The sequence below is a fragment of the Macrosteles quadrilineatus genome, unplaced genomic scaffold (assembly GCF_028750875.1).
Source record: "Macrosteles quadrilineatus isolate MER2022 unplaced genomic scaffold, UCM_ALF_1.0 Scaffold_15__1_contigs__length_3749704, whole genome shotgun sequence".
NCBI lineage: Eukaryota > Metazoa > Arthropoda > Insecta > Hemiptera > Cicadellidae > Macrosteles > Macrosteles quadrilineatus.
In genome coordinates this window covers 3,296,007-3,322,064 of record NW_026542608.1, presented here as the reverse complement: position 1 = coordinate 3,322,064, position 26,058 = coordinate 3,296,007, and the positions used below count along the sequence as shown (strand labels likewise).

The 26,058-nt window shown below is 36.3% G+C and overlaps 2 protein-coding genes across 3 annotated transcripts in view; both read right to left on the bottom strand.

Annotated features, from left to right (window-relative positions):
- The window catches only part of LOC129005058 (prolactin-releasing peptide receptor-like), a 30,993-nt gene extending 11,223 nt beyond the window's left edge, over positions 1-19,770 (bottom strand). For both annotated transcript variants that reach the window (XR_008491793.1, XM_054433838.1), the window contains exons 1-5: positions 19,160-19,770; positions 4,146-4,325; positions 3,782-3,876; positions 3,309-3,449; positions 2,716-2,871 (exon numbers count right to left, since the gene is read on the bottom strand). Coding sequence is in view for 1 of the 2 variants with exons in the window: in XM_054433838.1 (XP_054289813.1) it covers positions 2,716-2,871; positions 3,309-3,449; positions 3,782-3,876; positions 4,146-4,325; positions 19,160-19,561 (974 nt within the window). In the remaining variant the exon portion in view is untranslated. The remainder of the gene's footprint in view (positions 1-2,715; positions 2,872-3,308; positions 3,450-3,781; positions 3,877-4,145; positions 4,326-19,159) is intronic.
- Positions 19,771-24,871: 5,101 nt separating this feature from the next.
- LOC129005086 (uncharacterized) lies at positions 24,872-25,564 on the bottom strand. The gene has a single exon (XM_054433879.1). It carries the CDS (start codon positions 25,562-25,564, stop codon positions 24,872-24,874), a length of 693 nt encoding a protein of 230 aa, XP_054289854.1.
- Positions 25,565-26,058: the final 494 nt, after the last annotated feature.

Sequence of the window (26,058 nt, the reverse complement as noted above, 5' to 3'; positions counted from 1 at the left end):
TCTCATAGCATTTAAGTATTAGAGATTCATTTATCTAACTGCCCAAACGGTTCCCCCACACTGCACTGCCAGCCTTTACTACTTCCTTCACCACTTCCCACGTCGTGGGGCCTGTTTCCTTCCCTTCTCATAGCATTTTAGTATTGAAGATACATTAATCTAACTGCCACAGACGGATCTCACACTATGCTGATGCTCATACTTTATTACTTCCTAAGCCACTTCCTACGTCGTTGACCTGTATTCATCATTTTCCATAGCATTTTAGTATTTTAGATACGTTATTCTAATTGCAACAAACATTCCCACACTCCGTACTGCTAGCCTTTACTACTTCTTTCACCATTTCCTATGTAGTAGGCATGCTTCCTTCCCTTCTCATAGCATTTCAACATTGCAGATACATTAAAACTGCTACAAACGGTTTCCAGTTCCCACACTCCACACTGCTCACCTTACTACTTCTTTCACCTCTTTCTACGTCGCAGACCTGTTTCCCTCTCTTCCCATAGCATTTCAAGATTGTAGATACCTAAATATAATCGTCATAAACAGAACCCACACTCCGAACAACTCGCCTTTACTACTTCGTACATCGCGGACCTGTTTCCCTCCCTTTCCGTAGCAGTTTAGGGTTGCAGATACCTTAATCTAATCGTCATAAACAGTTCCCACACTCCGGACAGCTCGCCTTGACTACTTCCTTCACCACTTCCTACGTCGCGGACCTGTTTTCCTCCCTTCCCATAGCATTTTAGGATTGCAGATACCTTAATCTAATCGCCACAAACAGTTCCCACACTCCGGACAGCTCGCCTTGACTACTTCCTTCACCACTTCCTACGTCACGGACCTGTTTCCTCCCTTCCCATGGCATTTTAGGATTGCAGATACCTTAATCTAATGGTCACAAACAGTTCCCACAGTCCGGACTGCTCGCCTTTACTACTTCCTTCACCACTTCCTACGTCGCGGACCTGTTTCCCTCCCTTCCCATAGCATTTTAGGATTGCAGATACCTTAATCTAATCGTCATAAACAGTTTCCTCACTCCAGACTGCTCGCCTTTTACTACTTCCTTCACCACTTCCTGTCGCGGACCTGTTTTCCTCCCATCCCATAGAATTTTAGGAATGCAGATACAGTACCTTAATGTAATCGTCATAAACAATTTCCACACTCCAGACAGCTCGCCTTGACTACTTCCTTCACCACTTCCTACGTCGCGGACCTGTTTTCCTCCCTTCCCATTTAATTTTAGGAATGCAGATACCTTAATCTAATCATCATAAACAGTTTCCATGCTCCAGACTGCTCATTTTTACTACTTCCCCACTTCAAACGTCACGGACCTCAAGCTAGTGTCGGCATTTGATTATATTGATCCATACCTTTTCTGTTCTAATATCTGTGGAATAATGCTATCAGCTATTTCTTTATCTACTGCATTCAAAAGTCAACAGCTGATCATAGGTCTTTGTCTATGTGTCAAATACTGCTTCCATAAGGATTACATTGAAACTTTGAGACCCAGTGGGGCGGATTCCTGAGAGACTTTTTAACGCCATATAGATGTTGGCACTCACCAATATGGTCTTTATCACCATGCAAAATTTGAAAACGATTGATTCAGCCGTCTAGGAGGAGTTTGCGTATTACGAAATGCATAAGAGTCGACGTATAAGAGCTTCGCTCGCTCCGCTCAATTAGTGACTGTTTGTAAGTTCGTCGACTTTTCTCACTTTTCTGTTTTTGGAATTTTCGTACACAAAGTTTGCTTCCGGATTTCTAGACTCACGCAATATCTTGCTACTAACTCACGATGAGGAATGTATGGTTAGTCAACTATTACCTAACCATTCACTTGACCTTTTTAAACATAGTTTGTAGGAAGAACATTTATCTACACAGATCGGCATTTGATTTCAAACTACGTATTATCTCGTCACATTATTGGTGTTTTTTTTTTAAGTGCCGTTTGCAACTGAGCTTTGAAGAAAATGTAGAACATAAGATATAAAATATAGATTTTAGATTCGGATCGTTGTATATAATTATTATAATTGTATATATTATAATTATATAATGGATTATTTGCGTAGCATAATCTTTGGTAATACTGATGGGGAACTATAATATGTTTCGCAGTTTCAAATCAAAACCTTTACTCCTCTTATAAAAAAAATATTCCACAACTTTTAAGAAAATTTTGATGTGGTTTTATATAACCACCTCTCTTAAGGTTAATGCCACGAGAAGTAGTGATGCATATGTGTGTACAACAACACCATAGAAGGATGGTCAGTGTAGTTGGTTTAACGCACCTGGGGAGCTTGTCCCAATTATTTATAGACTGCATTTATCTTTGAGGAAAGGTTGCTGCCTGAAAGGAGACTTCTATGAACATTTTTGCCTCCTTTCCTTTTATATGGTCCTTTTTCTGCCAGCTTTGACATCTTGACGTAGCCTATAAAGTATCGTAACCATATCTACTTAAATATATCATAAATTAGTTAAAGTTAAGTTGAAGTCACCCCCCTCCATCTAGCTACAATCCAATGAAAACATACTCATAGTCTTCCTTATTTATATAGAACTATAATTATTTTTCATAAACATATCAATCGTTGTTTAGTAATATCTATTTGTGTATTAAGAGCTTGGCAATGTGATAATTTCCATGCAGCTTAACAATGAGCATAATAATGAGCTTACCTAAGAACCATGAGAGGGCAAAGGCAGATGCCAAACACCGTCACCATCGTGATAAGATATTGTTGGACTTTCTTCTCCTTTTTAATATCCAACTCGTTTTCGTATAGGTCAAAGTTAGCAGTCGGGGACCTGTACCTAAAGTGAGCTTGTCCCTGGCTGAAAGTTACACAACATTTGTTTTAAATATACGATATATTTATTTTCCAATGAATTCGATAAAATCTAGCAATCTCCCGGTTATTTTACATTATATTCCTTTTCTGTCAATAATGATAACGACAAATTTATCGAAGTGATCCTTCTGCTTAACATTAAATTAAAATAAAACTAAATTATGTCAAAAAGTATGTTTATGTTGACAATGGGATACTATTGACTACTAATATTAAATTGTTATAAACCTAGTTGTTCAAATTAATATAAATTACATCCATCCATGACAAACTGCTATTATTAAAGTGAGACGATAATATGACTATGTACATTATTATTTAGTAAATCAATAATCATTTAGTTGAGACTTACCTGCAGGGCTAAGTCAAATTGGTGTGAGACTAGCAATATAGATGATTATTACTGAGCTATACCTGTACCTGACACTCCTTGGGCTGCCGTTGGAGTTGGTCCGGGACCGAGCCTCGTACATAATCACTGCCAGTGGACCCTCTTTTACTTCAATTTCACGTGACATCCGCACGTAGAGGTATGCGATAGTCGTCAGTGGTAGCACGTACCTAGACAATAAATAATGTTTTTATTACACTTTTACGTAAGTTGTCATCATTGCTACAATTAAAATGATGTTACATATAAAAGTGTGTATTTATTAACCCTACAGCTAGAGCATAACTATTTAATTTAAAACAAAATTGCGTATGGTTGATATACAGTGAATAGTTATTTAGTTTAAAGTCTCTAATTCACATCTAATTGAAACAAAATTAGGATCCTGCCACATTATTTAAAACCGTTTGATAAATTGACCTTTCAAATCGTTGTAAGCTGTGTATTTGTCATTGTTTCATTTCACAAAAAACTAATAAACATTATTTATCATAATACTTACATGGCAAAGAAGAGCCCCCGTACATACTCTTGCATATCGTCGGCCAGGTTGACCGCGCAGATACCCACACCCTCCAGATACTCCTTCCCAAATGTCTGCAATTTTTTGAACCCATTTAGCCTACGTCTGTATGTAGTTAATTGTATGATAAATGAACCAACTTCGTAGTCTAGTGTTTAATGTCATAAAATACGATTTATTAAATTAAGTGTTATAAATAGTTAATATAGCGTATCCATAGCCTGGTTCGTTTTGGTGTCCACCATGACTCTAATGTATTTACATTATTTTTTGTGCAGACTAAGTCCCAACTCTGTTACTTAGGAAAATTTAACAATATGTTTGATAAGAGAATCGTACTGACCCCGAGGTCGACGTAGGTGGTGTATATAGGATAAGGCAGCACGATACACAGGGCCATCAGCCAGGAGCCTGTAGCCATGACGAAGGCGGGTATCCTGGCCTTGGTGGGGTCCTGCAGGTAGCGAAACCTGTCGAAGGCGATCAGAAGATAGGTGAGCATCGAGACATGCATTGGTATGTCCTGGAACACGCAAACCATTACAAGGGGCTTGCGGGTTTTTGGATCTATTTTACAGTTTACCAGCTATTTTCAACGTTAAAGTCGTGAAAATACTAATAATAAGCTCATGAAGAGATAGGACACTGTCCACTCTTCCCTATCACGAATCATTGACGTTATGGTTCCAGATCAGTTAATTTCTAATGAAAACCCCCAAAATAAGAGTAGAATGCAATAAAGTAAACGTTGAAGGTGAAATGTGTGTGTGGAAGTGAAATTTGTGTAACAGAAATTGAATTTAACTTGATTTAATTTAGCTGGCATACGAAGCTTTCTATTAGAAGCGTTTACTTTTCTGCTAAAATGGAATGCCACTAACGTAAATACTGACAAAGGACTTTATTGAATGGATTGGCTACATCGTGTTGTGTTGGTACCTAAGCAATTAATACCCCACCATGAGCAATTAAAAGCCACCAATTTATTTAAAAGCCTGACATTACAGCGAACGAATCAATCTCTTGAGTTTTTTCCAACAACAGTAAAGCAGCCCGAATAAAATAATTCTCTCCCACCGTTAAATTGTGTCATTTAGGTCAAACTTTAATGTTCCAGAGGTAGATGAGTGAAGATTGCGCATAGAATAACTATATGTTAGCTTTGTCACTGATATAGATCATCTACTTTACTTCGACAATAACCTTAAATGGACCATTCTTCACGTACAGATGGGCTCCGCAGATTATCATCAGATACGTTTAGCGTCTTTGAAAAATGTAATACATTACAAGTCGACCGCGTTGGTAAAGATGCCATTCATGAAAAAGTTAAAGATTGGTAAAGATTCATCAAGATGAAGAAGAGATCACGCATCAATGAATGCAACTTCCATTAACCCTCAACGTTCTCCTTTACTTCGCAAGAAAACTAGAATAGATTTTCCATAATAACAAACTCTGGGTTACCAACTGGTCAACTATCATTTGCGTTGAATATAGCGGCAACACCTTTGGAAGTTGGTCAACTGTAACGTCTTTTAATTCGTCATGAAAATTTGATAATTGTTTATTGAATAAGTTAGCTTAATGGTTAAAATAGATGATTAAAAATAGTGTTTAATTTTTAAACGAGTGGACTGTATTTGTTTTGTTTACAGAAAATAAATATCACTCTCACTATATACTGTTGGTTCTTCTTGAATCTTGGATAATACAAAAATGTTATATACCTGGTAATTTTCTTGAATTTAATTGTAATTTTCATAGTAACACTTTCTTTTTTGTTAAAATAATTTACTAGCATGCTTTTTCTTTCAGTTCATTCTGGCTTTTCTATTCTTTATCACAGTCACAATTTTTTTTTTTTTAATTTAATTGTTGAACATTTATTTTTTAGTTAGTTAAACTGCACTAGCGTCTAGATACTCAGAGCAACGAGTCGGTTCACCGGAGCAACAGTCGTGGTGGGGAGCGGGGAGGAACGATGACGTCATTACTTAATTCAAACCTTCACCGTGGGTAGCGCTCTTAGCAGTTAGCTGTCAAGCAAGCTGTATGCTGTTTGCTAGCTAGCCCTGTAGCGAGTCATCCGAATGTGGTAAACCAAATGAAAATGGCAAATAAATTTTTAGCGATTGGTTGGAATAAACGTTAAACTGAAAAGATTAGGCCCCGTTTATGCACCAAGTGCGGTAGCGGTAGCGACAGCGGGAGCGATTTCTAACACCATTGAGTTAAATGGGGCTGTTTATGCACCAAGAGCGATAGCGATAGCGGTTGACCTCCCGCTGCGATTTATAATTCGCCCGCTGTGTAGTTAGGAATCGCAGCGGTTGCTTGGGCTGAAGCCAGGGTTGCCAACTTGACCCACGCGCACGTACACTTAGGACAAATAGTTGTGTTAATTATTTGGCAGAGTTTGAGTTGGCAAGACTGTGTCCCCCTTCCATTCTCCTTTAACCAACCGCTACCGCTATCGCTCTTCGTGCATAAACAGACTCATTTACAGCGGGAGCGGGCCCGCTATCGCACCGCTCCCGCACTTGGTGCATAAAGGCCCGTACACACCGGCGCGGGAACGGGAGCGGGAGCGGTAACGGTTCAGTTCCTGGAATTTTAGATGCGATTTTTGCGCGGGAAGATCGTGGCGGGAACTCGTGCTTCCACACAGGTGCGGCTACCAGACGGGAAGCGGGAGCCAGTACACCGCAGTGAGTGGCCATGCCAAGGTGTGTAGTCCAGTGATTCGAGTCAAGTTTTGTGAAATATTGTAATTAGTTTTTATTTTATTTACTTACCATGTCATCGTCTGATGAAGAAGAAGCCCTACTTTTGCTTGCTGTATTAGAAGACGAACAGGCGAAAAAACTTTGGGTGCATGACATAAATAAAGGAAGGCTAGCATTTGGAGAGTACCACACTCTCATGCCCCAATTCATGCCCCAATTGGGTGAAATTCAATAAACTACAGAACACATACATGCAGCACCCATTAAAACATCGACTACTATTGTACTTACCAGATGTATTTAGTGTCTTCCCAATGTCCTCCCAAATCTTGTCCTTCTTCCTAATATTCTTGTAGTCTTTGTGATTGAGGTCATACAACACAGGATACGTATATACAACTTCAAGCAAATGTTCAGTTATGCACGACATGGTGTTGTTGTTGTTGTACCACACAGCAGACAGGTGGAAACCGATTAGTTCAGTTTCTTTCCGCAATAATACTGGCGCGGGAAGCGCTGCAAACGCTGCATGCTGCGGGAAGCGCGGGAAACCGTAGTGTTCCCGTTCCCGCCTCGTGCCCGCTTCCCGCAGACCGCGCCGGTGTGATTGGTTTCATATCCCGCAATGGTACACGCTGCCCGCGCGGGAAATTCTTGGAATTAAAATCGTTCCCGCTCCCGTTCCCGCGCCGGTGTGTACGGGCCTTAAACGGGGCCTTAAAGTTGTTCGAAGAATGATTGTTGATGTTATCTTATGATAAGGAATCGTAATTATAGAAATAACAACATATTATAGCTGTAGAATAAAGTTATTGGCAGGCTATTTTTGATTAATTATACTAGCGTCTAAATTCTCAAATTTATCTTACGATTAACATATTTTTAGTAATTGAAGTTATTATTAACTCATGATAAACCCTTCATAGAAATTTTTGAAAAATGGGCATCTGCAAATTTTCAAAAATAATTTTTTTTGGAATTTTTATTATTTCAAAAAACCGTTACTTGTAGCATATCAAAGTAAAGCTAATTTCATAACAAGTAAGAAAATTCAACCGGAGAAGGGATAAATGCATTGGTATAGGATACACAGAGGATTAAAAAAATATAGATTTTTTCCAAAAAAAACTGCCGTCATTTTGAAATGGAAAAAGATAACTAATTTCTGTTTTCGCCAAAATTTTTGTATATCAAATGCTTTTAAAATTATGTATAAAATGGCATATGTTTACATTTGAAAATTCCGAGATTCGAACTAGTGACCCTTAGTTTTTGGCACACCCTGTATTGGGAAAAAGTTAAAAATCTATATATATAATACGTGAAGCCGTTTTTTGTTAACGCAACTCCTCCCTTATTTGTGAACCAATTTCAACGTTTGAGGTGTCAAAAGATTCGTCTCAATATGTAGTTTTGGAATAAGGTTTTAGAGTTTTAAAATTCCTGCTCTTAAGGGCATGAGACCCTCTCAAAGGTCAGGTTTTCCCCATAAGGAATACATAGAACAAATTTAAAAACAAAATACCCCCGCCGCAGCAAACCTGCAGACTAAGCGAATTTCCATTTGCCTGATTGGATTTACACTAAAATGTCTCCTTAAAAATATCACATTTATCCCTATTTAAATAGAATCAGTTTAACACATACTTAGGTTTGCTGCAACAGGGAGGGTAAAAGTGTTTTTTATGTAAAATGTTAATTGTTAGTAAGAAATAAAAACATGTTCCAAATTTGGGAAAAATATGTTAATAAACAAGCAAACTACAACAGTTTACTTGTTCTCCATAAGAATAACATGGGAATTTTAAATTTGCAATTTTTTGGAATTTTCTCCGTAACCATTAGGCGCATTATAACGCTTCAATATACTAAATTGTTTGTTTTTCTAAGCTCTACAAAATAGTTTAGAAAGAAATTGCAAAATTTTATGTTTTTTGGGTCAAAAATGGGAAAAACCCATTTTTACCCCATAAAACCCCCCATAAACCCCCGTTCCCATGGTCCGATCATGCTGGTTCGCGAACTCGTTCGAATAAACGTAGGTTTACACGTTTGTACCAAATTTAATCAAAATCGGATCATTTTTGCTCGAGTTATCGCGCTAACGGACACATATATATATATAAATATATATATATATATATATATGAATTTGAACGGATGGTGTTTTTGGCCTCTAGGGACCTCAAAACGAAAAAAAAATCGGTCCCGGGTCCAGGTCTTACCATGAGTACTACGGTAATAGCTTATTCCCTATATGGGAAACTAGCTGTACCCGCGGGCTTTGCCCCGTTTTACTTCATAAGTGAGCTCGTTCGCATGGCTCAATCACGTCCTGGTTGAAGTTTGTTCACTACGCTCACTCACCTTTAGGTTGGAGCTCGTTCGCTGCGCTCACTTGCCTTCAGGTTAGCTCGTTCGCTACGCTAACTCGCCTCCGAGTTGAAGTTCGTTCGCTACGCTCACTCACCTTTTGGTTGCAAATTAGCTGTTGTCATAAATTTAAAAAAGAATAATAGTGCTGAACCCTGTTGGTAATCCTTGTAACTTTAATGCTATTGCACATCATAGAACAGAACCAACTTGTTTAATTGAAACAGCTGTTAAGATACATTAATTCCATTTAAATATGAGTACTCATAAGGTTAACATGGGAAACTCCAGAGCCACTGGGGCGGGGCCCGAGAGCCCGATCAGAATAAAAACCACTTAGTTTTCCTATTTAATGCCTAAAGAATCAGTGTACCAAATTTCAGCCTCCTAGGTAAATGGGAAGTGGGAGAATTAGTGATGAGTGAGTGAGTGAGTGAGTCAGTGAGGGCTTTGCCTTTTATATATATAGATTCGCTAAAAACAGCTGTTTATAAAAATCAACTCATTAGCTTTTTGGGAGTAAATATTGATGTTTGTATTTTCAGTAGGTTAAGACCAAGTTACACAGTTAATCAGTTTTGTTGGAAAAACTGAAAATGCCTCAAGTTCAAAGAAGAAATATTGAACACGGGAGGAGGACACAATTAATAATAAGATATTTTGTGCGTATGAGGAGAGTAGAAAAAGAGAGACCTGGTCCAACAGATACCCATCCAGATACATATTCACTTGGTAAGATGAATAATATTTGCCAGTTCTGCTATGCAACTTACTTTGGAAGTGGAAAAATATACGAAGCTCATAGTGTTGTCACGGTGGGAAAGTAAACTTGCCTAATGTAAGATCAAATGAATGCATGCAAGAAATGTTTACTTCAGACACTGACAGATTGAGATATTTCAAAACATTTAGTAGAAACTATAATAATTCCTTGACTATAATAAGTATAAGTGAAGTAGTAAGATTATACCAAATCTTGGCTACCTTATGTTTTTATCGTAAACTTTTGTATTACACTCTCTTCTTCAATTGGGAAAAACGTAAATGGATTGTTTACTACTATGTTATGTTGCCAGTTCCTTGGACAAACTTATACAAAGTTTTTTGAGTGAATTCACCAACACAATCCAGACATTTCAAGTAAAAAATAAGAAGTTTCAAAAACTCATTTGCTATTGAAAGTTTTAGTGGAAATATTAGACCATACATAAGTGAAGGAATTAGTGGTTATGTATTGAACGATCGAGTAGTTACGGTCAAGTTTATTTTTATGATTCAGGAAAGGCAAATAATATACGCTGTTCAAAAGGAGAAAATTAAAATTGCTATCCAAATATTATAGCTACAAGAGTTATCCAACCTATTTCGACAAATGTATACATACTTTCAAAACTTTGGGACAGGAATTAAGAGAAACTGCACTGAACAACGTGAGAACGTTCTGATGCGGGGCACTGACAGACAACACGTTAAAATACGTTCACTAACTTTCAATGGTGTTGCTGCCTTAGCCTATTCAAAGCAGATTATAGCTGTCCAGTTGGTAACCCAGAGTTTGTGGGTAAAAAAATTGAGCACATGAAATTGTTGATATCACCCCACTTTTCAGGTTACTCTACGGAGAAAATTCATTTGATCAGGGGGATGTCTCAAATCAAAGAAATAAAATGACCATACTTAAATTACTTAACACGGTTATCAGTAAGGTAACAGTGTTCTTCAATTCTCAATGCTGGAAAAGCTTTGTTGCAACATGTTAACTTGAGTTGAGGCAGATCGTTTAGCATTCATTAGAATTTATCAGTTAAAACTGAGAGCAGAAACAATGTAGATGAACCTTGACGACGCCAATAGATATTTAAAATTAGTTTCTAACAAGTTTTCAAACAACTCTAAGATGTAACTAAAGTTACTCGAATTTAAGCATAATGTTTTCCTCGGCGTTATGTTTCATACTATGCGGCTCATTGAGCCGCACGGGTTCTCTAGTATTTTTACGTTATTCCTTGGGGTCGATTTAGCAGGAAATAATATTATTTCATCTTTGTACGTTAAGCCGTTTTTCCGTAATCAATTTGAGACACCTCTCGTGAGACACCCTGTATATATATATATATATGTAGATAGATATATGGATAGATGTTTCATACAAAATGATAGGTATTTTTGCATAAGCATTAATAGTTGCTAATTAATTATTTGATATTGATTTTCGTGAAACAGTTAATGCAAATATTATTTAGTGGCCATTCGAGAAAGGAAAAACGTGGGATATTGATACATTGAAACAATATTTTTATGTTGTAATTTTACTAATATTATAAATGTAAAAGTTTGTGTGTATGTTTGTTTGTTTGTTTGAAGTTCGATCACGCATTAACTACTAGACGGATTGGGCTGAAATTTGGCATGATAATAGCTCACATTCCCGATATACTGTATAGGCATATTCTTATCTCAACAGTCCTTTCGGGCTCCGCCCCAGTGGCTCTTACTTCCCCATATTAACCTTATGAGTATTATTAATATTTAAAGGGAAATAAAGAATTTAGTCTGCTGTTTCAACTAAAAAAATTGGTTCTATGATATGGAAAAGCATTAAAAAGTTATAAGATTTACCAACAGGGTGCAGCACTATATTTTTTTGCATTTATGAAAACAGCTAATTTGACAAAATTTGAAAGCAGCAAAAAAAACTGTGATACGCAATGAGAACTAACTGTCAAAGTAGGTTTGTTTATAGTTATGTTTATGTTTTTAAGTTCATGATTAATTTGTGATATTTTGCAAACTTTTGATAATTTATGTTTCTCCATCAGAAGTGGTAGAACATTATGGCTATAGTAGATGTGTAATACTATGGAATACTGTAAATTTAAAGAAGCAAATTTTATGAAACTGTGTCCTCCCTCATTGCAAACACAAAGCACGTGTATAACTTCAATAAGCATTTTATACTTATATGCCAACCCCGTACGAAGTTATTAATTGCCATTATCGTGGATTTTTTTATGATTGATTAAAGATCAACATACAATAGTGTTCCCTTGGAGTTTATGTTCACCCTGTGAATGCAAATACAGTTATCGTAGTGTATTGTAAACTGTGGGTAACAAATTTTAGTAATGATTCTATGGCGCGCCAACACAAATAATAGGTACTCTGACATGGAGTTTAGTCCTAAGATTGTACTTATTTTACGGCTTATAACCATAATTTAACACACATCATCATCATCATCATCCTTTTTATTAATTTTCTCTCAAGGGGTACATCAAAAAAATACATTTACAAAATACAATTACATGCAAAATAACCAAGGTTGGTAAATAGGTTTCACTAATAACTAGGCAAATAAATAATCATATAAATATAAACATGCAATAAATAATTCAATAAATAACCAATAAATATCTCATAAATAAATATTGTATAAACATAGAATACCAGTAGAAGAACAACACATACTTATAATACTACTAGAAATTTAGAACCCAAGTACTGTAGTATTGTAATCGAATAGTATTCTGCTATAGTGCTGCATAAATATAGAAATTATTTTAATAATTATGTTTGATATAAAGGTAAACTTTAAGACCATTTTCAATATACTTAAGTACCTGCATCTTAATTTGGTTGTTGTTCTCGTGAGTGGAGACTCGATACACGACCTACGCGCGTCTACATTTCCCTAGTTAATAGTTATTTGTGCAACTAGTGAGAAAAGTGAGCAATTGACTCACTCGAGAGAAACCCTTACTCACGAGCCGTAGGCGAGTGAGGAATGGTTTCTCGAGTGAGGCAATTGTACTTTGAACTCGAGTTGCACATTATACTTTTCATACAGTTACCATAAAACAAATAAATTTGTGAAGAAACATAACCTATTTTTACACAGAAGTGAACTTTTAATATAACATTTAATGTGAAGTGACAAATACAACAGTACAACAGCTGACCAGCTGATTTACAGCCAGTGCTGCCAACGTATTTCGCGCGCATACGACGTTGCCTGCATGTTACGCGCTCACTATATCGTGCCTTCACGTTGCAAATCTGGAGTGAGACAAAGTAATTAGAGTGAGACAATGTTAACATTGTCTCACTGATGAGCGAATTGGCCACTTTGCTTTCTCAAATCAGTGAGAGAACATGTACATTGTTAGGTAACTGTAGGAAAAAATGAAAGTAGGTCTCGCCTACAGCGCATTTATTAGTTTTTAATCGACAATGTGTTAAGTGTGACGTTTATTTATGAGTCTCTAAAACTTCAAGACGCACCTGTAATGGGAAAGTTCAAAAACTAATATTAGGACTGATGATGGTGATATAATTCGCCGAAATGCATCTCCTGTAAAGGATACAAAAGGATCGAACGGCGAACACAGGTAATTGAAATTCCAAACTATCTTACTCCTTTAACTACGACGATGTGGTGTTAAAGGTTTACAACATTGAAGATGCAGTCAGGATCCTACCAGTAATATCAAAAATTTATGAAAAAATTGTTAACAGTCAGTTATTAAATTATTTAGAAGAATTTAAACTATTAAACAATACTCAGCATGGATTTAGGCCTGGAAAATCTGTAATTACAGCAGCAGTGTCATTCATAGAATCTACAATTGAATCGGTTGATAAAGGGGAGTTCACAATTGGAATTTTCATGGACCTAACTAAGGCATTTGATAGTGTCAACCACACCCAACTGATAGATAAATTACTCATTTTAGGGGTTACAAAAAAATCAATAAAATGGTTTCAGTCATACCTAAATAATCGTTGTCAGTTTGTATAAATCACACATAATTATGATAACAGAATTACAACATTTTCTTCTGAAACTGAAAGGGTTAAATGTGGGGTACCCCAGGGGTCAATCCTTGGCCCCCTGTTGTTTTCATGTTATATAAATGATGCTGGTGGTGCACTCTCATGTTTGCCTCAGAACAATCTTTATTTTATGCGACGATACAGATCTCAAAGTATCGGCTGAGTCAGTGCAACAAGTTGAAATTTTAAGTTTTGTTGAATTGGCAAACATTGGAAACTTTCTAGAGCAAAAAAAATTAATCTTAATCCAAAAAAACTATTTTTTTTACTTTTAAAACAAATCAAAACAAAAAGTTAATTAAACCAAATATCATGTATAATGCAGAAGAAATTGAACATAAACACAGTACACAGTTTCTAGGTGTGGACCAAAATTTAAACTGGGATGAACATGTTGATAAACTCCTTTCAAAATTATGTTCAGGACTATATTCACTCTCTAGAATGTCTTATTTTTGTAACCATAAAACATTAAAAAACATATATTATGCTAATGTCCATTCGCATTTATCCTATGGTTTGTGCCTTTATGGTTCAACTACAATAGCAAATTTGGATAGGATACTTAAACTTCAAAAAATAGCAATAAGAATAATTTTGAAATTAGAACACAACGAAACAACCAAAAACAAATTCAAAGAACTGAAAATTTTAACGGTAGGCCTATATGGCCAATTCATTTACGACACAATTATTCTAGCAAAAAACTGCTTGAACACCTCTGAGACAAATTATCACCCATACAACACTCGGCATAAAAAAATTCCTTATTTCAAGTAAACACAAATTAAAATTCTATGAAAAAAAAAACCATCCTATATAGGATAAAATTTTTTTAAGCATCTTCCTAATGAAATCAGGTAATGCACAAAGCAGGAAGAATTTCATGAGAAAACTAAAACTTTATTTAGTAGAAAAAGCGTTCTATTCCCTGGAAGAGTATTGTTCCACCTCCCCTCTTAGCGTTAGTAATTAATTCAGTTTTGATTATTTTCATTTCCTGGTTCTTGGTTTTTAATGTACATAATGATCCAAGATATGCAAATTTGTAAATTATTAATTTAAGACAGATTTAAGTTAGTTGACGCCATTCAATGCACAAAACTGTACTTTATGAATAAAGCATATTTGATTTGATTTGATTTGAAGAAGGGGTGAGTCTCAGTAATTGTCTTTACGGAATAACACAACCCTCAATCCAAAGTGTTTATAACCATCCCCTCCTCCCCCCTCTTGAATGGTGTAATTCTCCAAGAATCACTCGGAAATAGAAAGATAAAGGAAAGTTCTGACACTTCATAAGCTTCTTAAGTACTTTGTAACTCAAGAAGCAATTACGTAGAAAAATTGTTTACGTTGTATTTATCATCATTTAGATGGTCTCTTCTTTAACTGCTACATTTTCATTTTGATAAAAACTAACTTCAATGTATATTTTTCGTATATTCATCTGGCACAAGTAAAGAAAAATTCAGTGAATATTAGTTTTTTTTTTATTTATGTAATTAACTTTTTGGCTTAGGTAATTTACAGCTGAATCAGTTTGCTTAAAACTATCTCTAGCTGTATGAAACGAAACTTAGTAGTAGCATTGATTATTGGAGTCAAAGGTGTTGTACTGTAGCAAACTTAATGATCTTTAACTGTGAGTTTTAATTTTAGAACCATGTCCTACATATTTTATCTACTACTCATAACAGTTGCTATAGCTCATAAGTCATTCCATCAGTTTGACTTGGTAAAAACCATCGTGTATTCGGCAGAAATCAGTAATTTAGATCAGAGCAACATGTCGGTGGCTCACATCATCTAAGACAAATTTGATTAAAAACCTGGCGACAACTTTAACATGGGGATTGTTGTTAACATGTTTAAAATTTTGTTAAAGTTAAAGTTAGTTTTGTTAAAGTTTTGTAAAAGTTACCACGAAAATTTTCAAAGTCCAGACTTTTTGACACTTTTGCACACCTCGAAAAATCTATAAAATTGTTTTTAAATACTTATATCTCAAAAACGGCTTGATATACGGCAAAACGGTTAAAATTCTGGCAACCTAAGTGAGTATCAACTTTTGATTATAAGCAATATTACAACATAAAAAAATAAAAAAGTAAAAAAATTAAACATTATTTTACATTGGTATAAATAAAAGTTACCACGAAAATTTTCAAAGTCCGGACTTTTTGACATTCTTGCACACCTAAAAATTGCGTATATCTAGAAAACGGCTTGAAATACGGCAAAACGGTTGTAATTCTGGTACTGTGTGTATCAACTTTTCATTATAAACAATATTACAACATAAAAAAATCAAAAAGTAAAAACAAAATTTAACATTATGGGTTTGTAGGTGAGCGATGCAAAAAGAGTTGGTTTTAGAAAATATATGTGGATTTGTAATGTTTATGGTGTTGGACATTTGTATAGGGATGTATCAGGGTTTTTTTAAAGTGGCTAAAAATGATCCCCATGTTATTTTTATGGGAATAAACGTGTTTCCTACAAAATAGTAACACTTCGGCTAACATCCTTGTTCATTGTTTGTGGGAATCTTCATATTGTAGGTGTTCTTCATTATATAGGGTGATAACGATAAGTAGTAAATGGGTTGTTTCATCTCTATTTCTTCTACTTGGTGGCGTTCTATGACTTTCTTCATAGTTAAAATATCGGTTCTTTCAATGATTGCACCAAAAATACAGTACCCTGTCAATTCATTTTTCTTATTTGGTAAAATATATCAAATTTACCAGGCTTTCTTGATTTTTTAAATTGTAATATGTACGAATGTAAATTAAAGTAGTAAATATTTAATTTCAACAAAATCAGTAAATGTACCCAATGCGTTTCGTTAAATTGAAAAATAATAACATCAATTAAATTATACAGCTGATCACAGCTGATACAGCTGAAATGTAAACAATTATGTTCTTCATAAGGATAACATGGGAACTTTCAAAGCCACTGGGGGCAGAGCCCAATGGACTTTTTCAAAAATGTAAGGCCAGTTTGCAAATCTACGCGACGCGCTCCTTCCAATGAGACGACAATGGATCAAATCGGTTAAAATTGGAAGAGTTCAACTTTAACCGACAAACGTCGTGTTCGCGTATTAATTATATAGAAGATAGCAACATCACAGTATTGTTTTGCTCGACTTGTTAGATTGATGTGTTAATAATATTAGTTGTATTTTTTTATTCATCAAATTACTTTGTTTTATGGTAAGCCTTAGATATTTCATTTTAAAGAATGTATCTTTACCTATCTTATGAACTTGGCAAACAAAAATCTGTCAATAATAATAATTGAAAATAAAGGGTAGATTATTTTACCATAAGAGAAAACCGAAACTAGCCTATAGACTATGTTTCATAAATATCTGCAGCTATAAAAATGTGTTGCTCTAAAATAAAATGAAGAAGAAACGAATTAAATGCCAAACACCAACCTACTTGTTATTGTAAACACCGCTGAGCAACCAGCCAATAACTAAACCTCCCTCGACGATTTCTTAATAGAGACAGAACGTCCCCTTAGTCCATTAGTTTTTTTTTATTTATTATTAATGAATTATTATGCTTGTTTGCATTTAAAACGTAGGGTAAAAGTTTTTTTCTCGTTTAGGTACGTTAATTTGTCTTCAAGAAATTCGCTTAGGAGACAAACAATAATAATATTTAACATTTTCAAGAACTAATATAAAGGCTTTGAAGGACGTATTTATTTATTATTGGCTTGTGCCATAATACCTGGGTGAGTGTTGTAGGTTTACGTTATTTTTTATTAGCTCTTAAATTGAGTTTTTCTTTATATAAATGAACGGGATAGTAGGCTTAGGTCTAACTGATATATAGTTGTCAATGAATAAAAGTGATCTTATTTAATTTTTATCGCCGAGTCTTTATCACATTTTTAGGATAACATTTGTTGGTCCACAAAATTTATAGTTTGACTAATAACCCCACAAAGTCCTGACACTTTTTCGAATTCCTGACACTTTGTACAACTAGAAAAGTATTCCAATCACGTAAGGATAGTCTTAACGACACGAGTACAACATTTAAGGTACCGGTACGAGCCTTGGCGAGTGCCTTAAAAACTTAAACGAGTGTCGTGAAGGGTAATTACACGAGTTATGCACACTACTTTAATTAGACAAATTCTTAATTACTAAAAATCAATACTTATAAATTCCAAGAGAGGTTATGTTTTCATTGCCAAATCAGTTGGGCTTAACAGCTGATATAAGTTGACATTCGAAAATCGAAGTATTTTAATTTTACTTTATTTTCTCTCAATTCTTGTACTTCATTGGTCCAAACTTGCACTGTAGGGTAACAAAACAATACTGTAAGTAAGTAAACAATACTGTTAAGTGAATCTGTTCAATTCTAATAACTGAATTGAAAAGGCTAGTTTAAACGACCGTACGTAAAAACCTTTATCATTTCGTCCATTCTTTTGTTAAATTATAATAAAAGTCGATCAGAGCCTAAGCACTTATTTCATAATCTAAATAGATAAAATTGTTACGAATATGTTATATAATTTAATTAATATCTAGATTTTCTTAAATTTTTTATCCTAACAAGAAAGATATTCTGTTTTAGCGAACTTCCCAAATAGGGGATAGGCTATTACCGTAGGTTTCATGGTAAGACCTGGGCCCGGAGCTGATTTAATATTTTTCGTTTTGATGTCCAAAAACACCATCCGTTGAAATTCATATAATCAGTGTGTGTGTCCGTTAGCACGATAACTCGAGCAAAAAGATCAGTTTAATGAAGTTTGGTAAAAACGTGTAAACCTAGGTTTATTTGAAGGAGTTCGCAAACCAGTATGGTTGAGCTATGTGAACGGGGTTTTACGGGGGCATTTTTGACCACCAAAACATACAATTTTGCAATTCCTTTTACAACCATAATATAGAGTTTAAAAACAAATGTTTTAGTATAATTGAAGTATTACTATGCGCTTAACGGGTAGAGAGAAAATTTAAAAATGTAAATTTTAAACTCTTATGTTATTCTTATGGAGAGTAAGTAAACTATTGTAGTTTGCTTGTTTATGAACATATTTAAAAAACAATTTACGAAGTTTATTTATTTCACACTAAACTAAATTATTATTCACTAAAAACCCACTTTATTGCCTTGCCTTCTCTGTAGCATCAAACCTAAGTAGGCTCGTTAAGCTAATGTTATCTAAATAAATCTGACTAGTGAAAATACATTCAGATATAAAATTTCACTTAGTCTGCAGGCCTGCTGCGGTGGGAATATTTATTGTTTACAAAGATTATTGTAATATTTTAGAATATAATTGAATTTTTAATCAAGAACGGACATTTTCAACGTCGTCTTCAACAAAAATAATAATACTTAGTTATTATTTCATCCATCGAAGCGTATGTTCCTACCTGCATCATGGGCAAGAAATAGCAGAGAAAGCTCCCGAAGATCCAGTTGTGGATTAGTATGACCATGAGCGAGATGGGCAGCACGAAGATGCACTTGACCATGTCGCTGAGGGCCAAGTTGATGAAGTAGCAGAACGTCTGGTCCTTGTACAGCCTGTCGCGGAATATGACGTAGATCATGACACCGTTGGAGAGTGTTCCGACGGTCACTATCATGGAGTATAGGAGCACAAACAGAGGGTAGAGGGAGACGAAGGAATACCTCAGCTGTGGCTCTCTCAGGTCGACACTACCGTTGTGTTTGGTGCCGTGGTGGAAGTAATGGATAACCTGCTCCAGAAACTTGTGCGGAAGGTTCTCCGACTCTTCTAGTTCCGTGTCGTCTGGGTCCGTAGTCCTCATCCCGGTGTTTGGTAAGGCCGGTGTAAAAAAATATCAAACTAGAAAATTACATAGAAAACATACTATTTTTAAAATACGTCGGCATACTGCAGAACATACATCTACTGACATTCTACATCAAGTTATAAACTTCATAAATATTTGTGCGATTAATTATTATCTCAGAAGGGGTGTTCCTGGGTGTCATCGCGACGAGGCGCTCACTGATACTGCCACCTTCGCCGCCTCGGCTACCCCAGCGTCTACAGCGCAACTCTCACCCCCTCCACGACCTTGGACCTTAGATAAACGTTGGCTCCCCCCCCCCCCCCAAGGTCGATCCTTGGCTTTTTCTCGTTGTAACAATATCTCATTTAAGGCATTTTTAACTTTGAAGCTAATAAAATAGGACATTTTTTGAAAACAACAGCAAGCATTGTAAGTGTTGTATATATACAGGGTGGTGTTGGGTGGTTCACATAAAGGTGTCTCAAATTGATTTTAGACAAACCCTTGGTCCGATGAAATAAAATGATTTCCCACTAAATCGACCCCAAGGAATAACGTTAAAATGTTTTCTTTGAATACAGGGTGTCCAAAAACCAGATGGTCAATAGTTCAAATCTCGGAAATATCAAACTTAAACATATAAGCATATTATACATAATTTTAAAGCCCTATTAAAAAACATTTTGGTAAAAATAGAACTAAATTATCTTTAGCCGTTTCAAAATGACGGCCACTTTTTTTATTAGCAAATAAGGAATGCGATATTTTAATCAGGGTAAATATATCTGCGATTTCAAAAAAAATACAGGTTATTCCATAAAAATAAAACTTTTTCAAAAAAGTGGCCGCCATTTTGAAACGGCTAAAGATAATTTAGTTCTGTTTTCACCAAAATGTTTCTTTTTAGTATGGCTTTAAAATTATGTATAATATGATATATATGTATGTATTTGATATTTCTGAGATTTAAACTAGTGACCCAGTGGTTTTTGGACACCCTGTCAAAAAACATTGGAAATATTTTAAAGTTATTTCTTGGGGTCATTAATTGGGAAATAATTTTATTTCATCATTGTATGTAGGACCAACGGTTTGTCTGAAATCAATTTAAGACACTTTACATGAACCACCATAAGTACTTAAATGTCCTTCATTTTCGAAAGAAGTAAACATTTACGTGACTTTTATGCTCTACATTCTTGATAAATATTATCAAATGTTGAATTTGTTTTTAACACCGGTTACATGCATCGACTAAAAAGAGTTAAATGTAAAATGTTTTGATAAGTGAGTTTGAGTTTTCCTCTCATTTTCACTGTCATTTACCAATAGATTTAATGATTGAAATTAAATATTTTGAAGAAGCTAAACAAATATCTCGAATCTAAAATGCTTCTCACTACCAAGATTTTCAACGTAATTATAAATATTCTGAATAATTGATGAAACAATACTCGACCATACTATGCTGGCCATACTGTTACACTGGCAGTGGCAATATATAGATGGATTTAGTTTGACAACGATCTGTTTTGTCATTAAGAGTAATGGTAGGTTATTGTATAACCAATCTATCTACCAAAATACAGTACTATAGGAATGTTGACTCAGGCCAAAAAATGTTGTTTGATATATTTAAGGGGAGCGGGAACTGCCTATCTTGCCAATGCTAAATTTGCTATCTTTAGGTACAATTATCTTCAAAAGGTGTAGAGCAAAGGCTTTCAAAATTGTAGGCTATAATTATCAACCCTTTATGAGTAAACAGTCCCAATTTTAGAATTTTCAATTAAGTAATACCTTAAAAAAAATTTATAAGGCACCAAAAATATTTACAAATTTTAAAAGACATATTTTTTTAAGTAGTGAAGTTGTGAACTCACAAATACTAGACAAGAGTAAAAATACGTGTATTTAGTAAAAAGATAAAGTGAACAATAATAATTGAATGAATTAGTGAACAAATAAAAATCATCTATTAAAATAACTATTTATATACAGGTAAGCAGTCAGGCACTACAGTACCCCCTTGCCAGTGGTTGAGCTGTGTAGTTGAGCAAACACGAAAAAAATCAACCCTGGAACCGTACTGGAAAGTAAAACTTGCCTCCCAGAGCACGTAGTTAATGGTGTAGATCTCAGAATAGGTTTAGATATCAAGGTACCTCTTTGTTGAATGTCAGAACGAGAAAAGGGAGGAGTAGTAGTTATGGTGCCCCTGGAAACGCTGGTGTCATCATGGTCGAGTTGTAAGGAATAGACTGGCTTAAGTCGATCCATTGAAATGGTTACATCATTGCCTCGAATCCGAATAACTGCAGTCTTGTCAGATCTTCTAATGACGAGGTAAGGATCTGAGTAGGGGGGATCGAGTGCACCCTTAGAAATGTCGGTACGTACGAAGACATGAGTGCATGTGTTGAGATCCTTGAACACGAATGGCGTCCTACCTCCATGTCTTGTTCCATCAACTGGTCTTAAGTTGTTCAAATGTTGACGCAGATCTTTGGCAAAACTTTGTGGGTCAAGTTCATGGTTGGAATCGCTAAGTGTAAAGAACTCTCCAGGTAGGCGAAGTGGTTGACCATACAGGAGTTCAGCTGAAGAAGCTTGTAGATCATCACGCCATGCTGACCGTATTCCCAAAAGTATGACGGGCAACACCTCAGTCCATCGTGCTGTTGTGTGGCATCTGATGGCTGCCTTCAGTTGACGGTGAAAACGTTCAACTAGTCCATTTGACGATGGGTGATAGGAAGTTGTTCTGAGACGAGTCGAACCTAACAAATCTCCTAGGTGTTTAAACAGGCTTGACTCAAATTGCCGACCTTGATCTGTTGTAATTCGTAGTGGTGTTCCGTATCTAGAAATCCAAATGGTAAAAAGTGCTCGTGCTACTGTTTCTGCTTCTATGTTTTCGATTGGTACTGCTTCTGGCCACCTGGAGAAACGATCAACACAGGTCAAACAGTACCTGTAACCTTCGGAGACAGGTAGCGGACCAACAAGGTCAACGTGTATGTGCTCAAACCTGGAAGATGGAGGAGCAAACATACCTACAGGAGTCCAGTTGTGACGTGATATCTTGGACTTTTGGCATGCCATACAAGAACGGGCCCATCGACGACAGTCAGAGTTCATTGAAGGCCAGACAAAACGTTGACTGACAAGTTTCAATGAAGCTTTAATACCTGGGTGGGAGAGATTATGTAAACTGTTAAAAACGGTTTGTCAAAATGGCCTTGTGATGAAGGGACGAGTGATGGGAGTAGATATGTCACAGTAAAGCAAAACCTGTGTTCCTGGTATTGGGACCTGTCGGAGTTTCAGACTGTATGTGACGTATTAACTCTTCATCTTTGCTCTGTGAGTCTGCTAATGCCTGATAGTCCATTGGAACGGCAATTGTCTCAGTTCTGGAGAGGGTGTCAGCTACCACATTACCTTGTCCAGAGATGTGGCGGATGTCCATTGAGTACTGTCCAATGTATTCCAAGTGACGAAATTGGCGGGGAGAGCATTTGTCAGCTTTTTTATTAAATGCAAAAGTGAGTGGTTTGTGATCTGTGAAAATGGTAAACTGCCTACCTTCTAACATATGTTTGAAGTACTTTACTGATAAATATATTGCTGTCAACTCTCTGTCGTAGGTACTGTAATTTTGTTCAGCAAGGGGTTAATTTTTTTGACCCCAACGGCTGCCAGCTATCACCTATCTTTTGCTGCAACGCACACCCCACAGTATGGGCGGAAGAATCGCAGAAAATGGCCAATTGAGCATCTGGTACAGGGTAAGACAGCATCACAGCTTTACTAAGGCTTTGCTTGCAAGCCTCAAATGCTTCGTTACTTGCCGTGGTCCAGTTGACAGGTGAATTTCCCTTCACATTAGCCTTCAGGAGTTCGTTTAGTAAGCTTTGATGCTCCGCCGTGTTAGGCAAAAACCTTCGATAAAAATTTATCATACCAATAAACCTCCTTAGTTCCTTAAATGTTTAAGGTTTAGGATATGAGTTGATGACTCTAACCTTTTCTGGCAAAGGTTTGATACCTTCTCCAGATACTTCATACCCTAGAAAGTTAACGACTGATGTTCCTAGAACACACTTACTCTGGTTAATTAGGATCCCATAAGTAGAAAAACGGTCAAAGAGCTGTTTTAAGTGTAATACGTGTTGTTCTTCTGACTCTGAAGCTACTAGGATATTGTCGATGTAAGCGTAGCAGAAGTCTAAGCCCCTAAGCACGCCATCTATAAAGCGTTGAAACGTTTGAGCAGCGTTGCATAGTCCAAATGACGTGTAAGGGAATTCAAACAGGCCAAAAGGTGTAGTAATTGCTGTCTTGTGGACGTCCTCAGCAGCAACCGGAATCTGGTGATAAGCCTTAACAAGATCTAAGGTAGTGAATATTGTCTTACCATGAAGTTGGTGAGAGAAATCTTGAATATGGGGAACAGGGTACCGATCAGGGATAGTTCTAGCATTCAAAGCCCTGTAATCTCCACATAGCCTCCACTCATCGCCTTTTTTGGGAACCATGTGAAGGGGAGAAGACCAGCTACTAGAAGAGGGTCTAGCTATACCTAGTTGTACCATGGATTCAAATTCTTTTTTGGCGAGTTTAAACTTATCCGGTGCCAGACGGCGGGGTTCACTGAACACCGGAGGTCCTGGTGTTGTCTCAATATGATGTTCTGTGTCATGTTTGGAAGTACAATCAGGTTTACCTGAAGGTCTGGCGAGGTTTGGGTATTCATGAAGTAATTGAGAGAAAACTGTCTGTTGACAAGACTTAATAGTTTTAACACTACTCACTAAATGAACTGAAGGAGTTTGACCTTTGGAAAAAAACAAAGTTGACTGGTCAACTAAACATTGATGTCGTACATCAACAAGCAGATCATAATAGTGTAGAAAGTCTACCCCTATTATTGGTTTGGATACATCGGCTACAGTGAAACGCCAAACAAATGAACGGCGTAGACCAAAGTCCAAAGGCAAAGATACAAGACCATATGTCGTAATCTCGGTATTATTAGCTGCATATAGAGTATAGTCAGTCTTGGGTCTTTTTTTATCTAACATATTACGAGGGTAGACGCATACATCAGCTCCCGTGTCAACTAGAAATTGTTGTTTGGTTACCTTATCTTATCTTATGTGAGGTCGGAGTCGCTTGTCGCCATTAGAGACTCCCTGGGTCGTTTCCCGATCTGCTTCCTTTGAATCTGCAAGGGTCGGTGCACTTCGTTGCTGCGTCGCCGAACCGCCAGTGATACCAACAGACGTCATGGCGATCAAATCGATTCTTGGAGCATTGCTATGATCGTCTACGAGGATATGTGCCTGATGTCTTGTGGAAGTTTGGACGTCTCATGTCTTCTTTGATTCCTGCTATTTCTTGTTGAAATTTTTCTGTTATTTCTCTAATATTTGATGTCAACATGGTTGTAAAGCGTTCCATCATTTCTTCCATCGAGGGAGCTGATAAGGATGCCTCCGATACTTGATGGTGAGGACTGACTTCATGGACAGCATCCGCAAGCTCCACCAGTGTATCGAGGTCCGCAGCCTTTTGTGTTACCAAGTTGGCTTGTGTTGCTGAAGGAAGATGGCTAAGCCATTGAAACCTCAGTAGTGGATCAGGTATCATGGTTCTGGCTAGAGTACGCATGTGCCTCAGGAACTGTGACGGTTTCCGATCACCTAACTCTTCTCGTTCCAAAAGTTGTTTCGTCTTCTGTTCCTGGGTCAAGGTAAACCGTTTTATAAGTTCTTTTTTTAATTTGTTGTACTTTTCTTCTGCTGGAGGGTTGGTGAGGATATCCCTCACTTCCGCTGCGTATTTCGCATCTAGGTTACCGCAGATGTAATAGAACTTAGTTTCGTCGACCGTGATCCCCGCTAGAGAAAACTGGGTTTCGATTTGTGCAAACCACAATTCTGGATCTGAGTGCCAGAAAGGAGGGATCTTGACTTGAATTCTTTGTACTGATTGTTCTCCGTTTGACATTTCGGATCACGTCGGGGTCACCAATTGAAGTTGTGAACTCACAAATACTAGACAAGAGTAAAAATATGTGTATTTAGTAAAAAGATAAAGTGAACAATAATAATTAAATGAATTAGTAAACAAATAAAAATCATCTGATAAAATAAAAATTTATATACAGGTAAGTAGTCAGGCACTACAGTAGCAATGTAACAGTAAAAGGGTCTGAATGTAAATTATAACATTACAATTATGTATAACAAATTTCAAGTCTATAAGTCAATTAGTTCCAGAGATATAAATATGTATGCATCATAAAACAGCTGAAAAGTTTGTTACAAAAATGACAGTGAAAACGTGTACCTCTTTGTTATAAAAAAGTATAACTTTCAGAAAAAACTGTAAAACAGAGTACAACCCTGTAGCACCTACCACAGGCAAAATACTGTATCATCAAATAGGCCTGTCCATATTGAGGATCATAATGCTGCCTATTCATCCATTTTCTGCATGAG

Coding starts and splice junctions, on each gene's coding strand:
- LOC129005086 (XM_054433879.1), bottom strand. CDS start 25,564: ATGTCAAACGGAGAACAATCAGTACAAAGAATTCAAGTCAAGATCCCT.